The 27,430-nt window shown below is 37.2% G+C and overlaps 1 protein-coding gene across 10 annotated transcripts in view; it reads right to left on the bottom strand.

The window, feature by feature from the left end:
- EYA1 (EYA transcriptional coactivator and phosphatase 1) overlaps positions 1 to 27,430 on the bottom strand; it is an 87,133-nt gene that overhangs the window by 33,862 nt on the left and 25,841 nt on the right. For 2 of the 10 annotated variants that reach the window (XM_065751762.1, XM_065751767.1), the window contains 6 exons: positions 25,865 to 26,002; positions 19,368 to 19,450; positions 18,744 to 18,930; positions 8,835 to 8,977; positions 7,611 to 7,694; positions 1,071 to 1,160 (listed from right to left, as the gene is read on the bottom strand). In XM_065751762.1, the coding sequence (XP_065607834.1) occupies positions 1,071 to 1,160; positions 7,611 to 7,694; positions 8,835 to 8,977; positions 18,744 to 18,930; positions 19,368 to 19,450; positions 25,865 to 26,002 (725 nt within the window). The remainder of the gene's footprint in view (positions 1 to 1,070; positions 1,161 to 7,610; positions 7,695 to 8,834; positions 8,978 to 18,743; positions 18,931 to 19,367; positions 19,451 to 25,864; positions 26,003 to 27,430) is intronic. The other 8 variants (XM_065751763.1, XM_065751768.1, XM_065751764.1 and 5 more) reach the window with 5 other exon arrangements.

Here is a 27,430-nt window from a genome sequence, read left to right as displayed (position 1 = left end):
GACAGATGTTAGACAAACCACATTTGAGGTCTATCACATACTGGCATTTTTCAAATGATTTTGGCTCATCTATTAAATAAGGTGTATTTTGCTTGATTTTGCAAAGGGAAACATCAGGAAATATTTAAAGGCCAATTGCTGCCAATTAACTTTGATCAGCAAATGTTGCATTTGAATCTTTTAGATTCTTTTGCCTGTCTGGAATAACATACTATTCTAAAATCTAGGAAAACAACAACTTGATGATTAATGTGTGTTGGCAGCCCCACCACAAGCTTGCTTAACAGTTGGATTTTAAATAAACAGCTGTCTTCATTATGATGGGAAAGAAATGTGACTGTTTTCATGTTTTCTTGTTATTAAAATATGATCAGAAATTGCTTTTTCCCTTTTAAGATGAAACAGCCAGGCACTATGGTGACAGTTTCTTTCAGCAGTTTGGACAGTTTTAGAGCAATTTCACAAGAACTGCCAAACCAGAGTCTACGTAGGCTGAAAAAACCCTTGGCATGCTGACACCAACTCCTCATGGCATGCTGCAAGGGAGGGGCATGAGCAGCAGAGAAACCCCAGCACATAACAAATGGACCTGCCACTGGGAAAGACTGAAGACCCAGAGTGATAGGCCACAGGGATGAACAACATATACAACGTTAACAATTTCTCTCAGGTTTAAGGTAATCCTTTCCCACAGTAGGATATAAGTGACAAATCTTTACTCAGCCATTAACTGTTTATAGAAGCTGAGGTTTAATATTTAATGATCAACGTAGCCTACTGCATTCTAGTATTTATAGATGCTTTTTGTGCACCCACTTCTAGAAGTTGTCTACTGTGGTCATAAATACAAAGACCCGTGAGGAAAAAAAAACCCTAGAACTTCAACTACTGCAACCTTTGAGTGCCAGTGTAGGTATCTTTGTATATTTCAATGACTAAACTATGTGGATTTTTCTTAATGTTTCCATAATAAAATTCTCAAGCCAAAAATAATTGCCATACCATCTAATAACAAGTAAAAATAGATAAATGTTAATAAACCTCTGTGCTTTAAAATAATGAACACTTACTTCTAAATCATTAAAGAATAGATGCGTGTCTGCCAAATTGAAAATCATCTCTTCCATTCGAAGTCCAAGAGACACTGAGGTGGGTGGATCCTTAAAGAAGAAATTAAAAGCGTACTGTCAATACCATGCAAAACATGGTACATGCTACATTCTACATAGTAGAATACAAATGACAAGAATTGCTTTTCAAGAAGGATTATCTGATGCATGAAATGTAATATCCATGTGTTTGCTTTCATTTCAGCTGCTATTTAATCCTGTAGCCAGGATTAAAGTAATCCTCAAAATATGTCTTTAACGTGACTAATACCATGATTCTGCAACAAGACTTCTGTGGCCACGCTTGTGTCCACACACCCTTATGACACCCTTGCACATACACTCATGGACTCATGCTGGATTCCACCAGCAGCAAATACATTTTTCCCCACACTTCTACAGACTTTGCAAATGCTTACAAGTTTTATGTTAACTGAGGACACAATATTATTGTTACTGTAAATAAATGGACACTGGTCAGAAATGAAAGAATTTGCTCCTTGGAATACCTTGTGACTTTAAAGCAGATCACCATTAATATTTTATTAAGAAATGGCAGTTTTATTTAAAAGCACTCCTTGATTTTCCACAAGAGCATACTCTGATTATACCCTCTGTTGGGCCCACCCATACTGAGTGAACAAATCTATTGTTTGTTATTAATACGTAACACACTTTAACTTCTCTACAGAATTTACCATAACAACTTATTCCTTACTGAGCTAATAAAATCAAAAAGCATGTTCAGCATTGTGGTTATCAAATGCATTACAGATGTTTGTCTTGTTTTGATTTTTTTTGTTATGTTTTACGTATTTTCTATCAAAAAAAAAATGGAAAAGAAAGTCTAATGCATATATCTGATATGCAATCGTTCATTTAGAATGCCAAGGATATCCAACCATACAGAAGCACAAGCTTGAAAGAATATGTTGTATTATCTCATGACACCCTCTATTACCAATATTTGTTTGTTGGAAATTATACTTTAAATCAAACTGCAGAAGTGACAGCATATACTTTACTTAAAATAAGTCGATGTTCTAAAACTGATGACAACTCATTATTAATACCAAAAGATGTGGTCCCCTACTTTCTTTTTCCACTTCTCAATCATATTAATAGATGTTTCAACATGATCTCTGAACTTTCAAACATTTTTCTGTAACTGCTGGTCAAAAGGTAAAATGTGTCAGCAGCAAACAGTTGGAAAAGAATGGCAATCTGGCAGCCTGTTTGTCTTCTAGAAAGACCAAAACTGAACTAAAAGTAACCAGTAGAAATAAATGAGTCTCTGGAAAGAAGCATTTAGAAACTAAGCTACACAAAATACACAAAACATTTATTTCAGAATATCCATAGCCTAAGAGTAAATACGTTTTCTAGCATCTAAAATATAGCCCTCGTAAATGGGTAAGAAGAAAACGCATCATGCAAATTTTATCATTATACTGACACTGCCTTTAAAATTAGTCTTCTATTTAAACTGGCACCACAAACAAACAAAAGAGTATACCGAATAAAAAATGGAACTACTTGAAAAAACTAAGCAAAATTATTCTGCTTTTCTATTTTACTATTGCCCTACTAGTCTTCCCTTATCTTCCCTTATTTTCCTTCTGGAGGCAGATAAGGTGGAAAGCAGGTAATGTTCTCACCCGAGATAGGCCTGAGGCTACTTTTACCTCTCACATTCCTGCCTAAATTTGAGCCTAGCTACAACACTGCCTTTCTTCACAGCTCCTCAGCCCTTTTAAACCAAACAAGTATTTCTGTTTTTCCTGAGCGCTACCAGAAGTCACACCATAGAATGCTTTGCTGTTAACAGAAGGAGTTAGATGCAGAACTAAGGGTCTAGCACACCAATGAAGACTGTGAGCTACATCTTGATTATCAAATGATAACAAACATTTTACAATTAAAGCCATTTGGAGCTTCCATTCATAATAAGGGGCACAATTTTGAAAATCAATGTAACATTGTCAGACAGAGCCCACAGTTGAAGATATGGCGGTGAATAAAGTCTTAAAGTTTTAATTTATGTGTGACTTAAACTAAGTATTAGTTTTTCATTACACATTTGAGTCTGAAAAGAATGGCTTTTGGTACAGATTTCTGCAAAACATTTCACTCAAAGGTGTTTTTAAACTGTAGACAAAACAGAATGTGGATTTCTTTAAAGTAATATTAAAAGAATGTCATTTACTAGGTTAATTTAATTAGGAGAAAAACTAAGAAAATCATTGGCACATACTGAAAATGTTGGATTAAATACCATAAAAATGAAGAGAAGAAACAAAACATTTCTTTTCAAAGAAACCCTAATTCCTTGACTAAACAAAATCTTGTTCTATAGAAAGTCCCATTTAGCACAGAAACCGAGTTAAGCTGCAGCTCTGGGTACCCACATTTAACAGATGCAAAAGCCTTATCTATATTAGGGCATTAAATATCTGCACAGTTATAATCTCACAGCAGTTCTAGTAAAAAGCACCAGAGCTTTGGTTTAAGGCTGTATAGTAGATTAAACGCTGATGCCAGTCATTAAAGTGACGGCTGAAAACTTCTGAAAAAGACAAGGCAAGAATAAGGTCTGAAAAAAATCTCATACCAAGCCTTCTTTTGCAATCTTAAGCCACTAATTGCAAACTAATTATTGTGAGGTGTCACACAATGAGCAGGAAAGCTAACAACCTGTTCTTATTTATCAGGATTTGCAGGTTCAGTCTGAGTGTCTTTTCAGGTATGGTCAAAATCAGGTACAAATCTCTGGGGGAGGTACAGTTTAGCTAAAGAAAAGAAATACCAATGTCGAGCTGCTTAAGCAGGCCTCTTGTTTCTGAATACTGGTACTGGAGCCAAAACATTGTCTGCATGTCATTTCTAAATTCTACCCACTTGATTTCTTTGTTTTGTGGAGAAACAAGAAGCTGAAAAACAGGAAAGTTCACTTTAGGTACAAGGCTTATTTTCCACTTAAGCCTACAGGTCACAAATGAAGGGTTAAGTGAAACCAGGCTTTGCTTTTTTCTAGCTCTAAAACATAATAAACCACACTAAAATAACTTATAATTTAAAGGAAAAATGTTTCTAAGCACCTGAATATGTATGTTTTCATGGAAAATGGAAATGTAAAGACCACAGCAGACTAGTGCAAGCACAAAGATGTATTTCCACCTGCTTCAAGACACTAAAGCAAGGTTCCAAATTCTTTCCAAATTCCAAAACTTCATCATTTGTCATCTGACTCAAAACTAAGTGTTTGTAGGGTAATGTCAATCAAAGTAACTGATAACCTGACATTAGATCAACACATCCCTCTTTTTTCAAAAGCCAATAAAAATGTATTTTTCTTTTTCCCTCTTTTCACCCCGTCTTTTCTGGGCGTACAACTCATTCCCTCTACTAGTTGCATATACTTCTGTGAAATCCTTAAATGAAAAAGTAACAGTTTCTACCATAAGTGAGCAAACTGAAAAACAAACCTATTATTTTGTTCCAATGCTGCAGAACAAGAGCATGGAGAAAGTAGAGTGCAACAGCAGCACAAGGAGAGATGGTGATAAAAAAGTGATAAAAAAGCATATACAGAAAAAGGTGGCATAAGCAAGAAGTTATGAGGAATGAGGAAGAGAATAAGGAAAAGAAAACCTATCCCTTCAGCAACAGGACTAGCTCATCATTCATAGTCATTCAGCATGAAACTCACTCATGCATTATGAGAAGAGCTGAATGCCACGTTGCCAAATCCTCTATTTAATTAAGACATTTTTGTTCGTTTGAAGTTCCAGCTTTTGTATTTTAATGATTATGTGAGCAGCTTAGATTTAAGTTTTAAAAGAACATTTCTAGATCTAACCACAGTGAAGAAACACATTAGGGGTAAAGTTAAACAGCCAAAAAGCAGTTGTAAACAACAAAATTTCCCCACGAGGTCCTGATTTTAAAGGTCAGAAATCAATAGGAAAAACTCTTTAAAAACTGCACACCTCACATTGCTGTAAAGAACTCTAAAATTCTTCTGTGTCAGTTAATAAGCCAATGAAAGTTCTGATATCAGTGCAACTTTGAGAAAACAAAGCAACAGAAGCACACTTGCACAACTGTCTCTAGAAGCCAAGGACATACACATTGCAACCCTTCACCAAAACATAGTTATCCACGGTACATAATGCATTAATTCTTAGCATAAACACCAATGCTACCATCTCTTTTAACATCAAGTATTGTTTTTGCTTTTCTTGTCATCAGAGATGACGTTCTGTATCTCCTTGTTACGTGTATGCAAATGCTATAGTATAGCAACAAGTATAACAAAAAAACTCAGTCATCATTTAGTGATATGTATGCATCTTTTCACATGCCATGCAAACAGGGGCAGCCAAGCAAAATCTACACATCAAGAAAAAGATGTCAGCAATGACGGAACTGTCATCAGGAGGCACCCACCTCCTTGCAGCATGAATATCTGTATCTCTCAGGAGCTGAATACCAGTCACTTTCCTCAGCCTCAAGCAGACAACAAAAAAAAGTGTTTGCGTTCAGGACCCAATTATAAAAAAACACTATGGAGACTAATAGGAAAAATGCACTCACACAAGTACTTCTCAGCAATGACTAATCAGTTTTTTTTTCCAGCTGAACTCTGCTCACCAAAAGTAAGTGGTGAGATTCTGTTGACATTGGATTTTTTTTTTGTGTGTGAATACTAGGGCCTAGGGCTTGTTCTCCTGTCACAGATTTGGTGATTTTGTAGTATAAAATATTAATACTTAAGAAATCAAGGCTATTGAATATCCTTGCTTTCTATACACATAAAGAAAACAACTAATTATAGTTCTCAATCAAGTAGGCTGCTATTACACATAAAACTTCTGAAAATACCACGTCACACTGTCCTGCTTTTAGCTGGGATAGAGTTAACGTTGTCCATAGTAGCTAGGATGATGCTGTGTTTTGGATTCAGGAGAAAAACAGTGCTGATAGCACCACGATGTTTTAGTTGTTGAGCAACAAGAAGTCAAGGACTTTTTAGCTTCTCATATATAGCTCTGTCAGTTAGAAGGCTGGGTGTGCACAAGGAGCTGGTAAGGCAATGAAATCATGACAGCTGACCCAAACTGGCCAAAGGCATATCCCACAATAGATGCCCCATGAGATACATATCTCATGATCCCATGACTGTATTGTGTCTTGCTGAACAATAAAAGCTGGGGAGTTGGTTGGGGGAGCTGCCACTGCCTGAGAACTATTTGGCATCCATCAACAGATAGTGAGCAACTGCATTGTATACCACCTGTTTTGTGATATACATATATATACACATATTGTTACTATTATTTATTATTATCATCCCTCCCTTTTCTGTCCTATAAGACTGTCATCTTCATCTCAACAAAACCATTTTGCCTTTTTTCAGTTCTCTCCCTCATAACCAATGGGAGGGAGTAAACCAATGGCTGTGTGGTGCTCAGCTGAGTTAAACCGTAACACCTCTGAACATGCCAGATAAGTTATGCAGAAATATTGCTTTAGATATTTATGATGCAGAAGGCCATCAGGAGGAATTCAGAACCTTAACCAGGCACAGACTGAACTGAATTGGAAGCTTTGCCTTCCCCTCAATTGGCTGTATCATAGAACCTTTCAGTGATATTAATATAAGATAATGTGATTATATGAAGTCAGAAATATCTGGTTATTCTGTATGTGAATTATTTCTGAAGATTAAAAAAAAAAACACCAAAACAAACAAACAAACAAAAAATTCTAGTTATATTTCACTTCAGGTGGGCATGAGAGGACATAACACAGATTTTCACACAAGCTGAGCCATTAGCTTTCAAATACAATTTTGAAAAACAAAGTTTGATCTCACAAGGGCATTCCAATTGTAAATTGTTCTTATTCACCTAAGATAGCATTTCTCTTCAGAGAGTTACCTTGGAAACCCACAGTCTGCAGGCATAATCGTAAGTCCAGTTATGATTTATAGACTGTGCATAATAGGAAGATTTGACTCATAACCGGACTTTCAAAAACATGAATCAAAACGTAGATTAAAAAAATCTGAGGTAAAAAAAAGTTTAGATTAACACAGCTATATATATTCAGAAATGTACTTCCTTGTGCTTTCTCAGTACGGAGTAGAGTTTATTGCTGATGGCTTGGGACTAAAATGTTATTTTAGTCCTCAGTCCTGGAAGTTCTTCACTGACTGAGGGGAGCTAAATATTTGCAGATTTTGATGGTATCAACAAGTATCACACACTCTATACCAACAAAAAAACCTCAAGTGGTCAAAGATTTACTCCCAATGCTGTTTAATTATTTAATGAAGTAAACACAAAGAATGGACATATGAAAGAGCTTTTTTTTATGTCTTGAAACAGCAGTAGTGTTTTTTCTCTGGAAAATAAACTAACATTCTTGTTTTTCTTACATATCAACCATAAAACAATATATAGTAAAGAAAATTTCCATCAGTTTCTTGACACTTACCCTTCCGTATCTGTTAGCATAGGACCCTGTAAGCAAGGAATGGAAAATGATGATTGTCTCATCCAAATCCCAAATGAATACTCTCTGCAAAAAGAGAATCAAATCAATGTGTTCCTCTGTGAAGCCAATACTTGAAATGGAAAGTTTAAATTTGAATCAGTAAGTGCACAAATGACAAAACTGTATTGAAATGGTTATATATTAGAACCATAGCTTCCTTGCAATTTCTTTTCAGATTTTTTTTTTTTCCAGAAGAAGGTAATACAATCTGTTAGCGTTTTATTACTATTGCTATTATATCAAATTATTCTATTAGAATAAAATGATAGTATAGACCAATACATAGAGAAAATGAGATTGTACAATACATTATTTCAAAGCCTGATGTAGGATAGAACCTGAAAGAAATTAAGAGAAGCCTCTCAAAATGAAATATCCTGCATTTGAATTCTGCATTTCTGCAGGTCTTCAAATACCTGCTCTTGACAATGTCTAAACTCAAATAAAACTAGTAAATTGTTGACAAGCAGTTAAATCCTCTTAGCCTATTTTTAGTAGAATGTACACATCTGAAGAATTAAAATAGTGATTTTAGGTTTTGCCTTGCTAAGAAATTATGGTGTCGGTAAATAATTATTTTGCTTACAGATGGCATATAAAAAAAAAAGTGTCTTAAATTTGCCCTCTGACCACTAATAAAATGATGCTTTTATGAAAAAATAAAGTGTTCAAATGTAAGTATTTTAAATCCCAGCAGGATTGTACTTCCCATTATAACTAATGGAATAAATTTTTAGAAAGGAAAAGTAATGCAGCATGGACACTCATCGCTGTAGTGAGTCATAAGAGTTGTGCTCTCAATATAAAGGATAGGCCACTGAGAAAAATGTGAACATAGCAGGAGAGAATGAGAGAATAAGAACTGCTATTGTGCTAGAAGCATCTCTTGCCCAAAGGGAAACCTTACTTCAACTTGGGAAAAGCTTTTTACTTTGTTCTTGAGAAAGAAAAAGCTGTTATTTTTCTGAGAAATTAGGTGCACTTCACAAAGACAGTGTCTTAGAATAAAAGTTCCAAGAAAAACTTCAAGAAAAAAACAAACAAAAAAAAAAGAGAAGAGGCTCAAATGCCATTTTATTTTTGATTTGTAAATGGTATTTCTCTCTGTAAAATAATTACAAAAAGAGAAGCAATTGCATGTCAAAAACATTTAGCACAATATACCTCTAGGTCAGAATCAGGTGGTGGTGAAGGATTGTTGTTTCTTCTGCCACGTCCACGTGATTTCCCATCTGAACTACGACGCAATCTATCTGAATCTGAATCTTTTATGGGTGTTGATGGACTGTGAATTGTGCTGTATTCTGCTGTAGTAACGAAATAACATTTTTACCTTTCATTTTAAATACAAAACATTCAAATTTCTTTCTAGATATTACACTGAAAACAGAACCTTTTCTAAAGAGTTCTAAAATAATTAAAACTACAATAATAAATGGTAATGCTAGTGCATAAATTAATTCAATCAAGTACAGGTTACATACAATAACCAAGGTATAATAATTTATTTCAGTGAACAAATTAAAAAAATAATAAATCAAAAGAATCTTCATTTCTTCAAATCATAGAGAAGATCATATGACTTCATAGAAAAGATCATACTCTAAAAGTAAACTTTTGAGGGATTTCAGCTTTAACACTGATTTAATCCTAAGTTTTCAAACATATTTTAAGATAATTATCATGGTGACCAGTAGACATTTTACTTATCAATAGCTATGTTTGAGCCTGATTAATGCAATTCCTTCTAAATGTAGCATGGAATTCTACTGTTTCTTTACGATAAATTCTACAGGTCAATAACTTCTAAATGTGCATCAAATGAGGAGATGAAACTGAAAATATTTTTCAAAGGCCTGCTCAATGACATTTTCAAGAATAATACTGTACACCAAATACTATGTTTCAGTAAAATATTCACTGCTATTTAGTAGGTAAAAAAAGGATGATTACTTATGTAAGAAGAGAGGCCAGTTGGAAGATGTTTTGCTATTTCTAACATCCATTAACAGTGCAGTGCTTGAACATTAGGAGAGCAAATACCCAGCTTAAATTATCCCTCCTAAATCATATAAGTAGAAGTGCCATCCCCTTCATAAATAAAATAAACAAATGTTTACATCTTTTCATGACTTCTTGTTGCAGCCTGAAATTCACAAATATTTAATTTTGATATTATTTTTTCTTAAATAAAATAAAATCTTTTTCTTCTAAGCCAACTGGAATTTTCAATATATGATGTATTTATCAACTTTAGTTCTCAGTTAGCACTGACTACTCTTCATAGAGTTCAGCAGATGTGTATATTAGTATCAGTATTAATTTACTTTTTAATCATTCTAGGACAGAGCATTCCAGTTTGAACAGACAGGTATAATTCTCACACAAATGATCCTTTTTCCTAAAAAAAACATCCTGTTGAGGTCAAAGGTTAGATTAAGGAAGAAACTCTGGACATCTGTGTAACAGCACATACTCACAATTACTCAAAATAATTGTTGCTTGTGCTGAATTTAAAGAACGAGGTCTTGAAGTCCTCATATTCAGCCTTTAAATCTACACGTAACTAAAATTCACAAATATTATGTATTTAGTATTATACTTTTAGCTAAGTATCTCAGTCTATACTAAACAAAGCAGAATAAGAAGTTAGTATGTAACATAAGATAAAACAAAGAGTTTTCAAAAGAGACGATATATAACAAAACCAGTGATTGTGTGTACACCAAACAATAAAAAATGTTGACATAGCCATATCAGACTATATAACAAAAGACAAAACGAAACTTGGAATATGACGTAACATTTCTTTCTTCCATGAAAATGTATTCAACAAAATTATTTAGATTGAATACTGATTGCTCTTTTAGGTACTGTGCTAAAACATAAATAAGAAATAAAAATAATTCAACTAATTTCAATCTTTTAAACCTAGTCATCTCCTAGACAATATTTTACTAGGTTACAACTCACTTAAAAGCTTCTGTGCATTGTTTTCTTTCATTTTTCTTTTTTTCATAGGTTTTTGATAACAGACCAGAATTCATTCAGAAGGTATACTGGCCAACAAAGCACTAAATATTCGCTGTAAAATTGAGATTAACAAGAAAATTTAATTCCTATTGACGAATTGAAATTAGGCAAGCTCTGGGCCTCTGACAATGTTTTTTAGGACTGCAGCTTTAGAGTACAGTTTTTTTAATTTCTCACAGACACAATGTGCCTAAAATTTTTAGTTTCTGAATGTAGGGTGGTAATAATATTACTAAAAAATAAAAATGAATGGAGGTCATGGAAAAACTACAAGCTAAGCCTCGTGATAAATAAAAACAAATAAAGCTAACAGAGAGCGCACATAGCAGAATGTGGTAAGGGCAAGGAAGAAAGAACCTTACAGCTTTCTACTTTCACAAACACTTTCCTTTAAATATACTGCACTCAACATTTCAAATGCTCAGCTGCAGTTTTGAGTGAAGATTCATGTTTAGTGTAAATCCTGAATGGGCCAGATCCTCATCACACAGGAAGGCTCACAGCTCAACTCGGGGATCCCATTGTTGGCTGGGCAGCCAGTAGCCTGCCCTTCTTGAACCTGCTGTACCTGCATTAGTGTAAGCAGAGAAGTGCCTCCCTTGTTCTTACAGATCTCTCCAGGCAATTTACTCTTCTACTTGGACAGCCATACTGCCAGAAATGAAACATAAAACTTCAGCATATCTTAACAGCAGTTTAAGTTCAATCCATGAAAAAGGAGAAAAGAAACATTCCCTTCATTGAATCTGTGTACATTTGAAATCTGTTCTAACTTCCTCTTAGTTATAATGGTTATCTTAGAGAAAAATAATCAGACCCTCTATCCAAGGTTCTGTTGTCTCCAGACTGGATGCAGTAATCCAGATCAAAGTAGATCAAAGCTTCCCTTGCAGGCTACCTTTCCATGGACACCACTCACTGGGGGAAAATTTACATTTGCAGCAATGTTTTCATTTAATGTTAATTTCACCATCCCCAGACCATCGCTGGAGGAAGAAGTGGCACCTAACTGATGTTTCTCAGAGATCTGGCTAAATATCACACATAAACTGCTAATAAACCGTTAACACTCCACTTTGCTGCTAATAACCAAACCTTCTGCTCCTACAGAGCAGTGAGACCGTTCTGCTACAACAGCATGACAGATGGTAGCAACCAATGGGTGAAAACGTGACAGCGTGTGTGAGAAATTTGTCCATGTATGTAAAGGGAAACCACAGCATGTATTCTTTGGATTAAGGCTGCTCAACCATGTGCGTGACTGGGCTACCAGCTCACTGGTCACTCTCAGGTTCCCATAAGGAAAGTCAATTAAAGAACTCAGTACCTAACTGAACTCTGAGCCTCTAAGAGCCCAAGCCCAAACAAATTCTAGAGCAAGAAAAACAACAGTGGCTGAGGGTACTCTGTGTACCACTAATATGTGGAGTACTGAGAGTGGTCTACAGAGAAAGGTAGAGCCTGGAAGGAGCTGCCAACATTCCCCATCCCACATTTGTGCAGTTCATCATTCCTGCCTAAATGTATACCTCACACCTGCTCCTATTCAGATCACATCTCCATTTTTTGAGTTCTCACCCTGTCTCCAGAGAACTCACAGCCCCTCTCAGCATGGTGTCTTCTACATATTTAATAGGCAAACACATTCTGTTCCGTCATTTAAATGATTAATGAAAATGCGGTCTGGTACCGGGCCCAAGACAGACACTGAGGAATGCTGCTGTAGCCATCCTTCTATTTTAACAGCAAACCCTTACTGGCTTCTCTCCTGACATGGTTTCCTAAACAGCTTTATATCATTCTGTTGTAATTTTGGCTAGATTGTTTTCTTCTAGTTTGCTTATAAGACAGTTAAGTTAAAAGCTGTAAATGTTCAGGTAGTAAAAGCCTGGCTGAAGCCAAGCCGTATAACTACAATACATGTCACTGTTATGTCCATTATTGTATGTTCCTGGAAATGAGTGTTTAATTTGTTCAGCCTTAGCTGATTTCATAGTAGCATATCGTAGCATTAGCCAAGGGAAATTACTATGTTCGTAAAGCACTGAATTTAATTTTATCCTGTTCTTGAGCACCGCAAACACAGGGAAGTGCTGGAGGAAATCCAGCCCCCTAAAAACCATAAGAGGAAAGAGGAGAAAAGATCAGCTCTTCCCTGCCTGTCCCAGTACTCAGAGTACAAAGTCACCAAAGGAAGCTGGCAGAAGCCCGGTCAAACAAAAGGAAGAGGAGTTCAGCTCACAAGAAGGAGACCTGTGGCAGCGTTTCCTCAAAAACACTTGGCCCCTAGAAGATTACAAGGGTTCAAGAGGAACCTGGAAACATCCTTGGAAGAGAAACGCTGAGCAATGTGATGGTCACATCCACATTAGCAGGTAGAACCGTTGCGTTTGTGGGACCAAACAAATGGTGGCAACAACCCCAAGGCCTCACAGCCAGTTTCTGAGAGGTCATTCCAGGCCAGGTCCAGCCTGGTCTGGCGTCCTAAGCACTTCTTAGAATCTGGATTAATTAGATGGTGAAGGACATCTTTGAGGTTACTTTTAGCTGTAGTGGCTCCAGGACTGATGTACCAAATCGAAGCACTTCACTTCAAAACACATTTCCCTAGTCAGTAAGAAAAACATTTAAAATCCAGATTCTACAAATGTATATCCACTTTTTCAAGCCATACAAAAACTACACGAAACCATGAAAAACATGCTTTCATTCTGTTCTACCTAAAATACAAGAACCATACTAAAGCAGACACCCAAATGGACCACGAGGCAATATATTATTGCAACTTGACATGAAATATCATAAAGGTATACTTCTGTGTTATACACCACTGCTTGTAGTTTTGATGGTTGTATGTCACAGGAAAATTTTCCATCACCTCATCATTAGAATACTTTAATTACTTTTGAATATACAACAGAGCCACATAGATTATATTTACAACACAATATTTTGTGCTTTCTGTTTGTTACAGAAATTCCCCCTAGGTAATGGCTGTATTTTCTTACTATCTATTTCACTATATAGGAATAATATCAAATGATAAACGTAAGGAAAACTATCTGTCCCAGAGATCAAAAGATTAAATATTTATCTAGGTAAATATCACTGGAATTTGTGTAGGTAGACTTGTTGTCAAAAGCATTGCAAATTTTATCAGACATTTTCCCTATAAAAGAGTATGTAAAAATGGGCAAATTACATCCAAGTATCCAAGTAATCCTATCTTATGTCACAATGCAAATTACATCGATGTGACAGGCCTAGAGCAGCTACTATAATCAAATGTCTCTGCAAGCAAGTACATGCAAGTATATTCTGTTTTAATTGTGGCAAGATTTCCTCCAAATTTCATATTTAATTTTGAGTAAAAATCTTAAATCCTCATGCCAGCATGATTTCAGCTCCTGCACAACAACAAAAAATGAATGCATTTATACTTCTGCATAAATAAAGCTAAATACAAGATCTGTAAGCACTACAGAACTTCGTCCTTTACTGCTCTGAACTTAAAATTGGACCAGGATTAAACAATACAAAGGTATTTAGGGATTTTTTTTCTGTATAGAAAAATATGACTACTACATGAGTTGTAAGTAATAGTACTAAGTATTGCAAGATATACCATAATGCCAGCTGATAGGATTATAGAAGGAATCTTTAGTGCTGCTTTGATCAAAAGTCAATATCTTATCTACCTGGAAAATAAATCTGAAATTTGTCTATTGAGGACTATTTGCAAACAATTTTTAGCTTAACAGAACTTCTAAATGATCTTCGGAAAAAAATACAGGCAAAAGGCCTATTTATTTTGAGGCTTGAGTGACCCTGTCATATTCATAATGACAAAAATATCTTAACAGTATATAGTATATACAACGTGATACAGTATGTTTAACAGCAGACACCATGTATGATTATATATGACAACAACTTTCTTAGCAGGCCCTGAAGTACAGATTTTTTCCTCCAAATTTCAACGCTGAAGGAAAAAAAGTTGAAGTAGTCCTGTAATGGGCAAGCAGTATCTCTCTCCAGTATAGGCATTTCTTCCTCACTCTTTGTTTAAGACTTCAATCAATTTGAAGTAATTATTACTTTTAGTCCCACTAGAAGTATCCTATTTATTAAAATATATATTGCAAGGTGCATTTGTTCTCAGGCACAACATACAGTGTACTGACAAGTCACCGCTGAACATTGCAATACAAGAGGTAAAAATTGAACATTCTTAATGTGAAAAATGTGAGAATAAACAATATCAGAAAAGCAAAAGCAGTGCTGTGCTTTACTATTCATTAACGTATTCTGTTTTTACAGAAGTTTCATTGCTTCCTTCCTATATATACTCAAGATTTACTCTTCACTTTCATTTATGAAAAAGAGCAAATGTTAGAACACCAGTTACTGTTAGCACAGCACTAGATTTTTCTGCATAAGGATTAGTGAAAAGTTCACTATAAATTCTCTTAGCTCTGTTTCATTTTACAATCTTTAATTTATTGTTATGAAACTTAGTGAGGGGAAACTAAAGGTAGCTTTCTCTTTTGCAGCACTAAATGTGATACAGTGTTCGAGGAAAAAGAAGCCTAGTTTTTAAGAGCAAAATGGTGACCCACGGCTGAGAACAATTTTTGTTGGCTAGCGTGGAACTTGTGGTTTTTTTAATCTGCATTGTGAAGTACATGAGTAATTTGAAAAAAAAATCATCCAGTAATATTTTAAACAGACTTACTGCAGAAAGAAAAAATTAAAAAAAAAGCATCTGAAAGAGATAAAATCTCAAGAACAGTGCAACTCTATGAGAAATATTATTTGATACATCACAAATACAGCTTTTTGTGAAATAAAGGACTACATTACCAAAACTTGCACAAATCAAGAAATCTCTGTTACCAGCTACAACAATGAAGCTGAAATACCTCAAGAGAAAATAAAGAGAAAATAAAGAGAAAATGAAAACGTTTACAAACGTAGTCATTATCTACATTAATCCCTATAAATAAATGTTCTCATTGCTCCACTGATTTGAGACCACTGGGCCAGACATCATGGATTGAGGCACTGCCTCCAGAAATTTTTTGTCAAGCATTTCTTGAAACCAAGATCTGTATAAGTCTACTCTGTGAGTTACGTTAAGCTTGACAATGCTCCACAGCTTACACAATGCAAAGAAATACTTCCTTTTGTTTGCTCTGAACCTATGTTAATGAATCTGAGTCTCGGAAGGGACAATGAATAATATGCTCACAAGTCTTCTATTAATTTTGTCATAGCATGAATTAGTACGTCTGACTAGTGGAGACAGGGAATATCAAGATTTGTGCACTTAAAAGGTCTTACAACTAACATAGAAGAAATTTTTCAGATCCACAAAGGGAAGAGAAAGAAGTAACGCTGAGCATGAGGAATCTCAGGTTCTTTTGCAAGCACCCCTGGATGTCCTTGACTGGATGTGAAAAACCTGCATATTTAACTAAAGATTGTGGGAAACCATAAAAGGATCATTTTATGTTTGGACAAGGAATTAAATATAGGTTAAGTGAAATTATCTGAGCTTTCTGAGTCTGCAAACCTCTACTAAAAATGTCACAAGAACACGTAACTACTTTCTCTATTTTCACTTTTCTTACCAAACTGCCCTGTTTCACTTACTGGCACAAATTCATAGGAATCATATATGTCCATCAAATGATTCTGGTGCCTCTATGAAGTCTGAAGGTTGTTCCATGCCTATCCTGTCATAGTTCAGAACTGCGAAGAATATATATGTATTTCTTTAATGTACAACATGTCTAAGGATATCAGCATCCACAAAGAACAGCTGAATTCAGCAGCTGCTGCCCATCCTATTAAGGAGGTATAGCAACCTAACACGATGACTCCGCTCTGCTCCCTGTCAGATACACAGCATGCCAATCATGGCAGAGAGTCAGCAGTCTAAATTGAGCAGATGTGGTAAAATATTCTACAGTAATTTAATTAATTGTGATGTTTTTGCCCGCTGTCAAAATTCAGTTTGTTTGCTTGTTTCTTCTGTGATATGGACCCAACTGTGACTTTCCTTCTCTCTAACGTGCTTTTTACTTACCCCCACTCAACCGGAATTCCCTTCCTGTTCCCTCTTTACTTTGCACTCACTCTTGCTTTATCTCCCAAACATGCTGTGTATGAGTTCACCTGAGGCTGAGGAACATAAGAATTAGTATTGTTCAAGGAAGAATGCCAGACACAGAACTGGATTCACTGAGTGGTCCTTGCTTCTTCCAGGGTTTGAGGTTTGTAAGGCAGTGAAATGATCCTACCTGATTTTAATATAGGAAGTGAACACTGGTAGTCAGCCAACTTAAACTGCTTTCCTAGCAATGTAGAGACTTTGGTACCTCTGGATGAAGACTACAGTTTAACTGAATGCTAAATATAGCTCTGGAGCTGCTAATTTCTCTCCACTGACTAATTTAAATGCCTCAGTAAAAGTGCATACAGACAGATGGAGAAGTCTAAGTCCAGTCCTATACCTTATGCCAACTGCGAGCATGTGGTGAAGAGGAACACTGCTGCATTCCTGCCCTGCTCCTGCTAACAGAGAGTAGTCCACAGCAAGCACCTTCCTAAATGTGTCCCTAAATACAGGCAGCCAGTCTGAGAAAACCCCACGGTTGCTTCAAGACTTGTTACTTGCAAATCACTTGAAATAACATTTCTTTTTAATTACTGTATCATCACCATAAAGAGAAAAGAGTAAGTATGTACCCAGGCGACGCAATGATTCAACATAAATACCTTGATAAAAGCTGTAACTTAATCGCATTTGGTTTTAGAGGTAAGAGGAACTTATTGCTATCAACTTCAAAAGAAAAACAAATATAAGAAAACAAGAACAAGAAGCAAATTCACAAGAAAACAAATTCAAAAAACTTAGAACAATGTGAAAAGCAGAATAATTACGCAGACTTCAATATGCATCCACACATTTGAAAATTGTGGGCTACAATACAAATTCATACATTAAAAAGATTCCTTTCTCAAATACACTGATGCACATACATGTGACCTCATGAATACAAATGCACACATACAATGTATTTTCTTCACTACTTATTTTCAGTGAATGTGTGAAGAGGCACAAAATGCATACATTTTCTTCAGGTATATTTATAGAAAAACAGTGGAGTGCTAGCAAATTATATTGGAGGCTATGCTGCACGTGCAAGATTGGTCTTGTAAAGTACTTGAAGAAAATCTTCCCCACCAAAACTGCAAAACAAAACTTCAAAATTTCAATCCAAATCAGAGCAGCTTTTCACTGCACTGCTGAGAAACACATCTGCAAACTTGGACTTCCTCTCTGACACATTTCAAACTTCTGCCATCTACTAACTACTGACATGCTCAAACTGTTAAAAAATGTATTTTTTTTAGTAATGAGAAAAGTATTTTTCACCCCTCATTTCCAAAAACAGCTGGAGCAGTTTGGCATAAATGTTCAAAAAATACCTCAACTAGTAAAGGACTGCCAAATTCCAAAAGTGAGGTAAAACGACTGGGAAAAAGGACAAGCCACTGAAAAATCTCTCCTTAAAATGGAAACACTTGTGCAATTTCAACTACCTAATACAAGCATTATTATGTCCTCTGAAAGTAAAAAAATTCAAAAGCTCTCTTTCAAGTGGACACTCAAGCTATGGTCTGAAGGGCTCTGTTTCAGACTTACTTAGGAAAAATCAAAGGAGTTTATCTTAACGAAGACAGAGCTTAAAAGCAGCAGGTTCTGCTTAAGCATAAAGACTTTCCATATCCTGCAATTTTTCACACAAGCATTTTACAAATAATACATAAACTTGTATTTTGTACCAAGCCTTAAACTTTTACTGATCTCCATTTCTCTTTAGTCTCTGTTTTGTTAGAGTTTGTGCAAGGCTCAGGATTAAGAAATAACAACAACAAAAGACAGCGACTATACAGAAAAAAAATCCAATTCAACCCCCTTTCAACTTACAGAAACGTGCCTCATAGGGACCATAAAATCCATGTAATTACCTGCTGCAGGATCTGTAACTGCTTGACTGGTGATGCCAGATGGTGGTTCTTGAAGCTGGTATGTTGCGTTTGTGGAGGGTGTCGTCGGGCTGGTGTTGCTGTTTGTCATGTAATGTGAGGGATATGGTGAGCTATTATAATACTGTGCATATTGGCCCTGGCCAAAGCTGGGATAAGAGGGATATTCCTGAAAGACAAAAAAAAAAAAAATAATCAACTGAATAGTCTATCAAAGTTTGCTACTTTTTAGTATAAATTCCAAAATATAACTGCAAACACATGTCAGGCTTTCAGCACGTATGCTTCCTGAACTGGATGCTATAGGACCTCAAATGGTGAGGCAGTAAAACTGTATCTACATTACACATAATTTAGTTTGTCTTCTTGTACAAATACTTTACTACCTACACTACTGAAGATGTGTGAATAAGAACACTCTAAACCCAGACCCATTAGTTCTGTTACTGGAAGATGACAATTTGAGGAAAAACATTCCTAAACATTAATGTAATTGAAACAATAGCAATTTATTTCAAAAAGATATTTAAGAGCTACATTATTTTTTTCAGTGGATGAGAATTATAAGTTAGTTGATGTTTCCTCAATTCATATTTACAAAATTACCTGCTGTGAACTATTAAATCCAGTAGAATTTGTGAGTGAATTATTTCCTGCATATATTCCTGATGATGTTGTGAAACTGCTGCCTGAAATGAAATGAAAAATCATGTGAATTACTAAAACACAGTATTGGAAAATAACTTCCATCTTGCAATTATATCATAAGGCTATGGCATATTTGTAATACTTCCCATATGCTGACCGATTTGGTTGTCATCAGCTCTGTTACATGTTAATAGAGAAAAAGTGATAACCCATTGTTCTTATACCCTATGTTTCATTACTGAAATAAAAAAAAACCCTGCACTGATGGAAAATTTGACAGGAATCCAAAGCCACCTCAGATTGATAACTTGTGAAAGTAATCAGGGTTTATTCCATCTCACTTTTGTCAAACAGTAACTACAAACCCCCTCTGAATCGCTTAGGCTCTGTTGCTCTTGCTGCCTTGAGTATGGAGTCTTCTCTTATCCCTAAACCTCAGTGCCTTGAAGGAATAAAAAAATAAAGAAAAAAGCCCTAACACCCTGCTTGAAAAAGCTCAGCCTGCTTGTGAAGCCATTCGAATTCACTAATCGATGATGGACAGCCTTGGGCTGCAAACCTACTTGTTTGATAGAATCTGTGAGGCATGACACAAGGGAAAAAAAGTACCTCTCTTAGAGTGACTGAAGATTGAATTTAGCCCAGAGACTGAATTACTGCCTTCACATCCCTCCTCCCCTCCCTCAGAACCCTCTCGTGAGCCACCAAAAATAGACAGATGGGTCTCTTGTTTAATACCTAACCTGAGAAGCTGTTCCACTAAAAGGGCAGCAACCCCCCTTTCAGCTGTTTTGCCCTTGCTGGTTATAACCCAGCAGTGACATAGCCACCAGCTGAGACATATGGATGCACAGTGAAGCTCCACAAGCCACCAGAAAGTCCATAATGAGGCAACCTATTGAACTTGTACAGCAGGAGAGCACCAGTGTGCAAGGAACACGCATCAAAGTGCACAAGCTGTTTGCAGCCTCCCTCACCACCGAAACCTGCCTTAGAAAAGAGGCATACTGAGAACTTGGAAGGAAAAAATGCAGGTGAGCAGAGGAGGGTAGGAGGGATGAAAACCATCAGGGACCCATGTGTACAGATGCACTGCTGTGCCCAGCACAGTTCGACAACCGTATCTTATACAACTCATTAGAAAAAGCAACAATTCATGCAAAATCAAACAATAAGAAATGCAGGCAGGGCTGCATGCTTAGCACAGCCCCTGGAGCACAGAAAAGGTATCCTTGCTATAACATGCCAGAAGGAAAAAATACTTAAATGCTTCCGCTGCAAAAGGTACTAAAAAGTACACAACTTAAGCCTTGGAGTAGGAGATGCGAAGTACATCTGACAGCAGTGGGAGTAAAAAAATAATGGAGGTTAAATCTAACGTGCGATAATGACTGTAAACATTTTCTGTTGTATCTTCTATGCGCACTAAAGCTCTGAAGTTGTTGATAGATGCTACTAATCCTGTGAACTAAAATCAGATCATTTCAGCAGAAGAGCTGACATCCAAGTTTAGCAGATAGTACAGATAAACAGTACTAATGAGAAAAACATGCTGTTTTAAATTTAATTTAAAATTGGAAAACAGATGTTATTTTTTATTATAACAAACCCCAGAGCCAAAATACAGCTGAAAAATATTTAAAATTGCAGAACTTTGAAATGCTATTTTATTTCTAAGAGTGTTTTGGCTGAAAGAATGTAAGTTACTGTGTCTCTTTTATTCCTGCAGTTACTTCTGAGTGATGCAGTAATACACTCAAACACCAGTTTTATAGGTGCGAGGTTTGAACCACTCTTGAAAAGATATAAAAGCCTTCTCATGGTCGTAAGGAAAAAAAAATAAAAGACGAAAAAAATTTGGGGGGTGGAGGGGGGAAGGAATATACACTCTTTCTGCCCAACATTTGGCAAATAATTTGCAAGAGCAAATGAGAAAAGTAATTACATGGCAGTCAGCATCTCTGCCCTCAGACAAAGACACACACATACTAACACACAGATCTCTCCCTTTCATCTTATGGTCAGTGCTGGCTCCTATGGAGGAGGGGTGGGGGTCTCCTAGACCGTAACAAACACGAAGCAGGTTTAGCAGAAACAGCTCCATGGGCCACCCAGAACTACTGGCCTTAAGCCGCTTCTAAAATACCTTGATTTTGCTTTTTGTCTTCTAAATAGCCAGCCTCAGCGTGGCACAGAGCTGCCACCTCTGCACTAGCTGGAAAAATGCAAAAATAAGAACCTCCACAAAATGTGTGAGATTTACTGAGGTAAGCTGGCCAACTGCGCAGCTTTAAAACGTGATAAAAGCTGTCAGCTGCAGGTCAAAGGTCTATTTGGCCAAGGGCGAGGGCCCACATGAAAGCTGGGAAGCCCAGGCAGTGTCAGAAGGCTGGCAGCCCTGCTGCGGGCAGGCACTGCGCCGTGCTGCTGCTGCTGTGGGCAGGATGCACGCATCCCCTGGGTGCTTTCCGCGAGGTCCATTTGCTTTCCTAGCTTGGTCTCTTTGCCATGGACTACGTCTATCATCAGGGTACAATATATGTGGCAGAAGTTTAGCACAGCTCTCTTGGGAAAGCTGAGGACAGCCAGATGGGCTATTTAAGCTCAAGGTTTCTTCCGTTTGCTTACAGTGTTTAAAAATCTTTGCCAAACACCCCCTTGTTGTCCTAGTACCTGCTTAGCCATCCAGCACAATATTTTTATACCGTATAATAATAACCAAATACCTTACCGTTTACTTTTTATGGATGAATTCCCAAACCAATTGGTTAGTATAGTCTGAGAGACCACAGTTGTCATAACTAAAACAATGCTGGTGCCCATCACAGGTTCAGCACCTTCCAGCAATAGGCCACCTCAGATTACGATAAACCCTGTGCCACTATCACAGTGGATACTCAGTGAGACAGCTGTGAGTGAAGCTCCCTCCTTGGCCCTTCCCCCAACTCCTCTCTGCTTCATTTATTTCCTCTGACCAATCCTCAAAACTATGCCAATATAGGAAGAGTGGCCCATTCCCACAGCCATTAGTCATGTAAGTGGTCTTTCAACATCTATGAAGCAACTTGTATGAAAAACAGCTTAAGGAACAAATTCATTAACACAAGGGCAGGGGTGCAGACAGGCAGGCAGAACCGTGGAGGTGCTCTCCCCACCTTCTCCTTTCTCACACCCATTACAGGGATGTTAAATTCCCAACAAAAATCCAATTACCAGAATAACCTTAGCGAGGAGTCACACACAGCAATTTTCCTCGTCGTTTTCATAAGTTGGCAGTCTCTCCTCCTGCTATTGTTCAGTGACTAATCACGCTGTAATTTTAGCAGGGTCAGGAAAAGCACTGGGTTTAATTGGCCGCACACGCACCGCGATGCAGCACCGAGATGTTTTGGGGAGACGTTTGCCCCAGGGAGGAGGCAAACCAGAATAACTCCAAAGCTTTCAAGCGCAAGGTAACCCCAATCAGGGAGCACAAACAGAGCAACTGCTAGGCTGCTAGGAAATCCCATTTACCGCAGGCAAGGATGCCAGCAGGGCCCCAAGCGCACTGTCATGTAACACTTGTTTATGAAGGAGGTTGTGGGATCCATTATCTTCATTTAGCAGCTCAGCAGCCACACACAGGAGATGAAGAACGGCTATGGCAGACTATGACAAGGCTGAGGGCTGCAGCTTGCCCATAGACTGCTTGAGGGGAAAGCAAGAATAAACTCATTTCCCTCTCTGGAGGTTTCTGCATAAACAACCGAACAGCAGCAGCAATACCCCAGTCTTCTGTCAAGAGAATCAATCCTATCCTTACATAACAGTTGAAACTATGAATATTTTCCCCTTCCAAAACTAAATAAGGAAAGGGAAACAAATGTTCCCATTTACTTTTAACATTTGGTCAAACAAAAGGAAGAATAAGGTCGATTTAAAGTCATTTGAAATACAAAAGTCAGCCTAATGAAAATATATATTAAAAAAGCATATATTCTAATTTATAGTATAGCTATATACTGTGAGCATTTAATAGCAAGAAAGTTAACAGTGAGGCTTCTTTTTCATCCTGAGCTTCTGATGACTCTATCAACATGCATTGCAAACATACTCCTTAGTTCCACTCTTATGGAAGGTTTCTGCAGGGGACCAGTCCTTTCTCTGTCCATATGCTGAGCTGCTCATGAGCCTGACAGAACTGACACACATGCTCACTAACTCCCAGACTCTCCCACTCCAACCTGTGGCTCTTCTTCCCAGACCAAGTTCCCAGCCATCTGTTGCCTCCTACGCATGAGCCCAAGCACAGCCTGGCCGGAGAAGGACCCAGACTCAGTCCACCTCCTCCCTCAGCCCTGTGAGCAATTCTGTCATGAAATCAATGCCTTTGTCCCTCCTCCCTTTAGAGCTTCACAATCGGGTCATCTTTAATACATTTCTGCCGTAAAATATTTTTAGATCCTGGCCTTTCAACGTGTATAGCTGAAATGCTTTCCAAGATCTTAATGTTCTATCTCTTGACAACCGCCACGCTTTTATGACCTTGACAATTTTGTTCTGATGCACATTTTACATATTGCATAAAACAAAGCAACACCCTTTATGACAGATCTCCATGTAGTTCATTGACCGAGTCTTAGCTTTGCTCTACTAATGCCAGAATTCACTGCTTACTGTTAAGATTTTCCAACAAGCAGTCCCTCGTGTTATCCCACACTGCTTCCCCCTTCCTCCATCAAATGAGCTTCCCACAGACATCTGCAAAACCACTTCATTGTCCTCCCTGAAATCCCTTTTTATTGACATCCCCCTGCTCTGTATCCTACAAAATAAACCTTCAGAGTTGTTAGGTAACCAATACAGAGTGACGACTATTTATTTTGCCTGAGCAGCATCAGCTTTATTGTTACATTCTGTCCTTCTAACCTGTGTGTTTTACTTTAGCCCCCAACTTATATGGGAACTATATTTTCATTTTTCTATATAGAGATAGCACAACAGGAACCCAATACATGACTGTGGCAGGAAGTCAGTACTGCAATAGAAATTCTAAGCAACATAGACATGACTTTCCAATAACTGTATTTCATAGTGACCATGAATTATCAGTTCCGTAAAAGCTGGAATGTCCATGCAGGAGTTCCTCATAGCTGCTGGCAAGCATTCTGAGCTCTCACAGTGAGGTGTTTTGTTTAAAATACTGTGGCTATCTGCAGGAAGCAAAACCAGTGACCTGGTTATGCATATACCTTCTCATATGAGCAAAAGTTCACCCCTAATAACGTGTAGAGGAAAGTTATCACACTAATCTTGGACCATCTTCCTCCTCCTTGCCCAGAGTGCACTATGAATAAGAAATGCTTCAGAAGAAGGCTGCTTCTGCACCACTAAGCTACTCAACACAGTTCAAAAGAGGTTTTAGAAAACAAAAACAAACAAAACCCCCAACAAACTCTGTCTGAGCAAAGGACTAGATCAGTATAACATTAAAGCCACAGAACAAAAGCAAAACATAATTCACTTGGTCTCTGAATGCACTTCATTCTGAAGAAGTACATTTGTAGATTTCAGAGAGTGTTTACATGATGGCACACAGTTTGAATAGTGCACAATACTGAAGAGAGGTGCTGCACTTAAAAAATGTGGTCCAGTCCTGTCAGTGATCTGCAGACTACTTATTATAGCAAAGCCAAAACCTGCAAAGCGGCTGATTTCAACTGTCATATTCAGGAGTAAGAACTCCTGAAGCAAAAAATAGTTGTTTGTAAATAACAACAACAAGATTTAAAAAATATTCCCTATTTAAAAAAAAATACAATGTGGCGAAGATCCAGACTCAGGCACATCAAGAGGTTTCCCAATACAGTAAGGGAAAAGTGAGTCGGGGAGATCGAGGCAGAGGGTGGAAGAAATTGCAGAGATACTAAGTGAATTAAATGGGCAAGTAAGGCTACAAAATATAATTTATAATAATAGCCCACATGTACAAAGACTTACAGCTTTTAAATAGACTTCAAAGAAACAGACTTCAGTCATTACTTAGCTACCTCCACAGCTGCAGTAGGTATTTTTATCTTCTTTTCCCTCCCTGAACACACTCAGGTGTCAAACTATATTTGGCACTTCCTAAATCCACAATCCTGACATGTTTTCCAGCACTCACTTTGTCACATCCACTATTTTTCCAACTATCGCTACTTGTAGATAACATTTTTACTGTAGTAACACTACAACACTTCGCCATTTAAAAATTAATGAAGTCACTCAGCGAAGGATCTTCCAAACTGCTGAGAGCTGGCCTGTTGCTGCTCTCAGCAAAGCCAATCATCATTCCAGTTCCAACTGCAAAAACAACAGAGGTAAGTGCTCAAGCAAACATTAATTTTTATCCCAAGAATGTAAAGAAACGAGGAAAAGAAAACCACTATAGCATTAACTGTATCTAATTAATGGTAATATCTATTTATACAGACCTTGCATCTGGTAGCTATAGGGAGCCTGTCCAGGTTGAGGTGTGCTAAAGCTGGCACCGTAGCTTAGAAATCCTGTCTGTCCAGGTGACTGGGACTGTGACAATCCACCTTCTGTCTTGATGCCTGCCCACAATGCACCTAAATCAGTTAGTGACAGCAAATCTATTTGTTCGTATTCAAACAGGGATGGATAATATAGTCACTTAATTAATAGCACTTTTAACACATTCCCACTGTTCCGTGCGTGAGAGAAAGAGCACTGAGAGTATGCACAAATGAAAGGGTAGAGGCAGTTTAAAAGAACACAAAACTGAAGTTCACCAGGGAGAGGTTAAATTCAAAACGGTGTTTCCAATAACTGCAAAAGAAATTTATACATGAACAGGAAGTTGCATTATTCTTTCTTTCCTTTCCTGCCAGAGGCTAGCTTTTCCATATATTCATGACATTTCACAGAGGCAGATTAGCAACTTTATATGATTTTAATGAACCACAGCATAGCCAAGCTCTCCTGCTATCCGCCCCTTTAATGACATATCTGAGATTTGCACTGTAGAATATTCCTACATGAAAACTACATGGCTCCAAGTGCATTCTAAGGAATTAAGCATCTTTTAAAAAGTGCATAAAGACAGCTATCAGCATAAAGTGCAATGTGGATTTTCAAAGCTAACTAAACACTACAGAATGCATTCAGCCTTTTAACAAATAGAACACCTAATAGGCAGAAAATATTCCTAAAACAATCTCCCAAACTGGGGAAAACACAACAGGGAGTCATTAATCTGCACTGACAGGGAAATCCATTACACATCACCTCCTCGTTACCAAATTTAGTGATAAAAAAATCTAAAATTCAATTAAAGGAATAACTTGCCTCCCAACTTCTGTGATTCTTGCACAAGTTTGTAAGGTAATAAGCAAGTAAATATCAGCATATGAAATGCTCAGGAAACGCACACAATTCAGCTTCTGTCTCTTAGTTTTAATTAGAAGGTTGTCCTGACATGAACTACCATTTAAAAATAATTACAGCCAAAGCAATGGAAAAGTAATACAATACTCTTACATTTCACTATGGCATTCAGTGATACTTCATTGCTCAAAAGTCAGTTATTCAAACTGAATTAACTAAGTGAGAATTAGTAACCATCTTTTGAAAATGACTTAATCTAAGCCCATTTCCTGGCACCAAATTAAAAAAAAGAAAAGGTAATATTCAACAACGTTTGAAGGTGGGAAAAAACTGAGTAGCTGTAGTGCTTGTAAAACTTCATTATTTCCCTACGTACAAATGGCAGCATATTTCCCTGTGTCAGTTAAATCATTATTTTTCAGCTAGTGCCATTAATTACCCTTAGCTCCTTCTGTGACACTTGCTAGCTGCCGGACTAACCCTGTTTGCTTGTTTTCCCCTGATGCTTGCTTCCTCTGTTTCACGTTACAAATAAACAATCCCAATGATGAATCTGACACCTTGTTTCCAAGAGGAAACTCCTGCTACAGATGCTTTGGTATCAATGATCTATTTGTTTAAGGACTCCTGAAATGCTGATTAAATACTAC

This window comes from Cyrtonyx montezumae, unplaced genomic scaffold, assembly GCF_038088225.1.
Source record: "Cyrtonyx montezumae isolate F1298 unplaced genomic scaffold, pur_monq_1.0 scaffold_8, whole genome shotgun sequence".
In the NCBI taxonomy this organism is placed as follows: domain Eukaryota; kingdom Metazoa; phylum Chordata; class Aves; order Galliformes; family Odontophoridae; genus Cyrtonyx; species Cyrtonyx montezumae.
The sequence above is the reverse complement of the archived record's forward strand: the minus strand, read 5'-3'. Positions and strand labels throughout refer to the sequence as shown.